Genomic DNA, 6,194 nt, shown 5'->3' on the forward strand with positions numbered 1-6,194 from the left:
AAGAAGAAAAATAAAATAGCTTACGTAATCTTTTATCTGCAGCCAACACCAATGATATACAGCTCGCACACACAAACAATAGATATTTAAACATTTTTAATTAATATATTATTAAAAAAACACTTTTTAATTTAAATTTAAATTATTAATTAAGATAGTTTCTAAAAGAATTATCACAGGTTTATTTAGTATACGCAGAGTATTTAGCAGGTTCAGTGTTTTACTGTAGGTATTAATAGTAGGAATACGTTAATTTTTAAATAAGAAAGTTGTATACTTTGCGAGTCGATTCGCATTAAAGACGCTAGCTCACTCGCAACCGACAACACACTGATGTCCACACTGCAAGTTATTACTTTATATGTAAGCGGTTAAAGATATAATAAACATTACAACATAATATTAATGTAATTCGTCGACAGTACACACTTAATGCAGCGTTCTCTCCGTACGCAAAGACGTACCAAATAATAATCGAACGGTTAATAATCTGCAATGGTTATTCACAGGGCGGCAGGGGGAGTTTGATTCTGGACCACAGTGGCGAAGGGTGGAGGTAGGCTGTTAATATCTGACATAAATAATGCAAACTAAACTTTGTCAGTCATATGGATTTGTTTTCATTGAACTAAGACAGTGGTCGGCAAACCGCGGCTCTGCCACAAATGCACTCTGCCCTATTTGATATGGCTACAAAGAAGAAGCAAAGAAAAACGGAAGACGAAAACCGTGAATTTAAAAGTTGAATGGACTGAGACTTTCGCGTTTATTCAAAACTTAAATGGCCTACCGACCTGTATTTTTGGCGGGAAAAAAAGGCGCATAACAAGAAGTAAAATTTGGAGAGACACTTTACAACTAAATCACGTCATTTAGCACTAAATATCCTGTGGGTGATGCAAGGAGAAAGCAGTTTAGGAACTATAGAAGAGTCAAGAAAAATCAAGTTCTGTGTTTGATTAATGAATACAATCTTCCAACAATGTTAATATTGCAAGTTTTGTGGTTAGTGAAGGGATTTCTAAGAGAAGATAGAACGAGAAGATAGAAAGATAGATAAGAACCTGGAATCGTGCCTAAAATTAAAAAAAAACAAAATACAAACCTGACTTACACAAAATTTCCAAGATGCAAGGCCATTATTCACTTTCAGTGTTTGTCAGTCATTGTCATGATTTAAATTTTATTTTTATCAATAAATAAGATCATTATTACGTATGATATCAAGTTCCTAGAGTTAAGTTTCGGGGATTCTCGAGAAATTTTCGAGATTTTCCATCCCGAATCTCGAGAATTGAAATTTTTAACATTTCGAGAAATCCCGGAATCTTTTCTCGGGATTCGGGATTTCTTTATTATCAAATATTAATTGAAAAAAAACGATGTTCTGTATGAAAAAAATGGACAGAAAACACAAAACGTTCAAAGACTGATCGGGGCATTTAAAACAATTAAGCCAATGTCGACTCAAAATGAGCGCAATTTTTACAACATCAGATAATTTTGTGTCTCAAAAGCGTACGCGATTGTCAGACGTGATGTTTTGAATTATTTTTGTTTGTCTTCTTACATAAAAAAAAAATTATATTTTTTTGGAATCTGTCTGTTTTTACATTGATTTTAGGATTTCTACAGGTATTTTTTAAATTTCCCGATATCTCGAGAATTCTCGAGAATTCTTTTCTAGAAATCCCGAATCTCGAGAATTCAAAATTTAATCGTTTCGGGAAATCCCGAATCTCGAGATTGAGATTTTCTAGGGAAATACCCAACTCTAAGTGTACCTATAGTTTAATTAAGACATAAAAAGTTTATTAAATTAATAAACAGTGTATGTACATACATAATATAATTTAAGTTTAAGAAATTTGGCTCTCAAAAGAAATCTCTATCGTTGTACTGTTGATATTTGGCTCTGTTGACTAAGAGTTTGCCGACCACTGAACTAAGACTACAATGTTTAGATAGTGTCTTAACTTTTGAAATTCAATTAAACCCTGCCTAATCCAAGCAGTAGTAGATGATAGTAAAACAATATTCGTTTATCTATGAAATAACTAAAATTTTGCCTTTAAATTATACATAATTTTAGATATTTTTTAGATAGAAGAATATTTTTTGACGATAATGGTTTGATACTTTGTAATATGTATTCTTAATTCAACGAAAACAAAATAAGTATGACTAAAAAGGTGTTCATTATTTTTGTCGGATCGCCAATAGTATACCTAAAATAATATGGCTTGATTTAGGCAGGGTTTAATTGAATTTAAAAAAAATAATCAGCACAATCTACAAATTATATTCTTAATTCAATGAAAACAAATAAGGATGACTGACAAAGTTTAGTGTGAGCTATTTATGTCGAATCTCCACAGCCTACCTTCACCCTTCGCCACTCCTGGACCCTCTCCCCAGAAAAAAACACAAATTATTTAAGTAAATGGGGTATTACTTCTTCATGATAATGATGAATAGCAGATTATCCTACAGGTGGAGAGCAAAAGCTCATTCATATACCAGATAATCTCATAATTATTAGCCCAATCGCACATTGAAAATCTTGTATCTTGTAATTTGTAATAATTTATCTGCTTCATCATCAGTGAAGTCCCGTGGGGGTAAGCAGATTGAGCGTCGCTTGGGGGCGGCAGTTACTCGAAGGGCGGAAAATCATTTGGAATATATAGAAATAGCTACCTAAACTTAGTAATAACGAAAATATCTTTCCATTAAAAAAATCAGCTCACTGGTTTTGTCGGATTTGCGATATCTAGTAGTAAGTACCGTTGCCCTCCGACGTCATTATTAGTCTGATATTTAGTGAGTAATGTATCCATACAACACATTTCGTAGATATTACATCATTAAAGGATAACAAAAATAATTTATAAAAAAATGAGGCGGCATTTTGGCGCTGCTTAGGGGCGGCATTTTATCTAGGGACGTCACTGTTCATCATCATCAGCCGACGTCTATCCACTGATGAAGACCTCCCCTAGCTCCTCCCTCTCTTCTCGGTCTCCAGTTCTTTGCTGCCACCTACATCTACCGCACTTTATGAGTTCGTCTTTCCAATGGGTTTTAGGGCGTACCGGCAGTCGTTTAGTGCCCTTTGTGTACCACTGTATGACGGCATTTATCCATCATCTGATTAGCTACCTCTATCACGTGCTTACCATTGTCTGCTACAATATCCATCGGTTTCCTTCATGCTCTTTCCACCCAACATGCAACATTCCATGCCATGTTGCGCTACTCGTAATTTTTGGATTTATATTACAATAAAAATACCTACATGTTTCATACACATACATGAGCACTGGTAGCTCCAGTGACATCCCTAGACAAAATGCCGCCCCTAGGCTGTGCGAAAATGCCGCCACATTTTTTTTATACAGTAATTTGCATCATATTTTCATGACTCCAATATCGAAGAAATGTGTTGTATGGATACATTACTAACAAAATATATACCACTAAATCTAATTTAAATGCCATCTCTGCTTCGATAGACAATATTGCGAGTCTACGGTTGCAGATAGGTAGGAGCATTTAAAAATACACCTAACAACTTTCAAAACTCGCGAGTGGCTGGCAAACATATTTGGATAAATTTTAAATTAGGTCTATGTACCTAGTTATAATTCAAATATGATTCAAAAATCTGCACATGTCATTGCTGTTCACCAAGAACGTGACGTCCCAGGACAACGGAAGTAAATTAGACATCGCGAACCCGACAAAAATAATAAAGTCCTGTTAAAACTTTTATAGTGAGTAATTAATACATTTTTTTCCAATCAGTGAGCTGAATTTTTTAACGGAAAGATAATAAATTCCATTGGTACTAAGTTTAGGCAGCTATTTCTATATATACCTAATGGTTCTCCTCGGTTTGCCGCCGCTTTGTGTAACTGCCGCCCCCAAGCGACACTCAATCTGCCTATCCCCACGGGTCGTCACTGGGTAGCTCACACTGATTAAACACTTTACGCTTAATAAAATATATTCATACATTTATTATTATGTAAACAAAATAGTTTTGATTACAGATACTCAATAATTTGACAGTATTTAAAGATGACACTAATTTCTCCCGTTGTAATTTCATTGGATGGAATAATACATAAACGAAGGTATTATGTTTGGTAGATTCTCTTCGTTTTTACGGGTTAAGGTATACGTAAAATATTAATTTAGTATTGAGTCTTCACCACTGTAGTAAAACACAGTATCTGTAATCGATCGAAACTCAGTATACCGTTACCCTAAGCCGGCTCTCACATCTCACTCGTCCCATCTGCAACGTGCCGAATACATCGATGTGACGTCATCGTTATTCACACAACACACGTTGGACCATCGCACACTGCTGGAATAAAACATTTTAGTTTGAAAAAAACATCTGGAGGCACATGCAACTATTTTCATCCGACATGCAGCGCATGTATACTCCCGAAATGTCGCACTTCGTCATTCATGTTGGCTTGCCGAGTGATGTCACTGTCCTCGCACGGCCTTGCTATACGCACATCAGAAAATAGAGTTGCATGTTGCGCTCAGTTTTGATTTATGACTATTATCCCAGTCAAGACGATTTTCATTGTGCGACTGGGCTAAATCTCCGTAAGGCAGTGATTTCCAAACTTTATGTTACTACGCCTCCCTTTAAAAAATCTAATCTTGGCGCTTCCCCCCCTTTATTTCATGAACTAATAATACAGACACCTTTTTAAATAGTCAAAAAAGTACTAATATAAAAATAAAAAAAAAATTATAAAAATAAACAAGATTTTACTATTTATATTAAATGTATAAAGTAAAATATTTAATAGTAGATCGCGCCGCAGGCGACTTTTTTTACTATTAGAGTAAATTTGTGATGTGTGTCAATTTCACTCGCCGGGCCCCCAGGCCCGAGCTTTGTCAAGCCCCACCCCCTTGTGAGGGCCATGGATTCTATATCCACACGAACTTTGTAAAATCAAGATCTTTTATTTAAATAAATAATGTGAACAGTGCATTTGCATACTATCCAAGTGTTCAGTAAATAGATTTTTGTTTGCTTCAATATATCTGGCGTAGAAATCATTTAAAAGTGGAAACATGACGAACTAATTTTTTTGTAATTTTGATTTCCAAAGCTCTATTTTTTATGAATGCCTTCACTTTGTCTTTTTAAATTAGTGAGTGCATTAGTGGTCCTTGCATTGATTTATTCACTCATTTTTTTTTCAAATTTCAACCAAATAGACAAGTTTGACAACAAAGTTATAGTTCCTAAACAAATTTGCCTCAAATTTCAATATTATGATTTGACCCTTTTATTTCATATTTTCATGAGATAGCCAGCGCGCTTCACAATAGTATAGAACTGAGGTATTATAAAATAAGTCTCCATATCTTCAGACAGGTTTGCAAATAACCTTTAATAGAACTTTTTATGCAGTTTATAACTAGCGGCCGTTTTGTAAACATGCATTTGCAAACCTGTGGCTACATTTGTGTTAAACTTTCCGCGCATCCCTTTGCAACACTCACCTCCCAATTTGGGTAAGGTGTCATCATTAGCTATCGTAGACCAGCACCGTCAGAATATAAGAGCTCAACAGGCGGCACATGGTTTTGGTTGAGCACAGCCCATTGAAACCCAAGAAATTCCGCAATCCGCATCACGCTGGATCACTATTTGGAGTCTTTAATTGTTTTTCAAATAACCAATGCATCCATGACATTGTTAATATTTCTTTAATGACTACGTAATATGTAATAAAATCTCTTTAAATGTCACTTGTCTCGTAAAAAATTGTCTTGGTATTTAGTTACATTGACGATCCCAAGATTTTTATATGAGCCTACTTTTAAAAGGAATTTTTAATAACGGTTAGTAAAACTATCTACTACTTGACAACTACACAAACCGTATTTCCACATAACAGAATGATAATAAATAGAATCCCAATAAGCTGTATAGGTACTGTTACCAAATATCATAATGCCTAAATCCTCCATCAACAATCCTCCAATCGACAGAGTTGAGAATATAATGATAATATTATTGTAACTGTAAATGAGTCAAGGCTAAACGATGATGCACAGCGAAACAAACAAAAAGTACGTTGCCGTTATCTGTTTCTAGGCAAACGAAGGATCGAGGGTAGGTACGGCCAGTCGGCTACCTACCCTTCAGG

The 6,194-nt window shown here is 35.0% G+C and overlaps 1 protein-coding gene across 1 annotated transcript in view; it reads right to left on the reverse strand.

The window, feature by feature from the left end:
* The window catches only part of LOC147069466 (protein takeout-like), a 64,116-nt gene extending 63,826 nt beyond the window's left edge, over positions 1–290 (reverse strand). Inside the window, exon 1 of the mRNA XM_085950199.1 lies at positions 25–290. Within this exon, the coding sequence (XP_085806325.1) occupies positions 25–94 (70 nt within the window). The 5' untranslated portion in view covers positions 95–290. The remainder of the gene's footprint in view (positions 1–24) is intronic.
* Between the last annotated feature and the right edge of the window lie 5,904 nt (positions 291–6,194).

Source organism: Rhyacophila brunnea, unplaced genomic scaffold, assembly GCF_057557595.1.
Source record: "Rhyacophila brunnea isolate RB1 unplaced genomic scaffold, BYU_Rbru_1.0 scaffold_23, whole genome shotgun sequence".
In the NCBI taxonomy this organism is placed as follows: domain Eukaryota; kingdom Metazoa; phylum Arthropoda; class Insecta; order Trichoptera; family Rhyacophilidae; genus Rhyacophila; species Rhyacophila brunnea.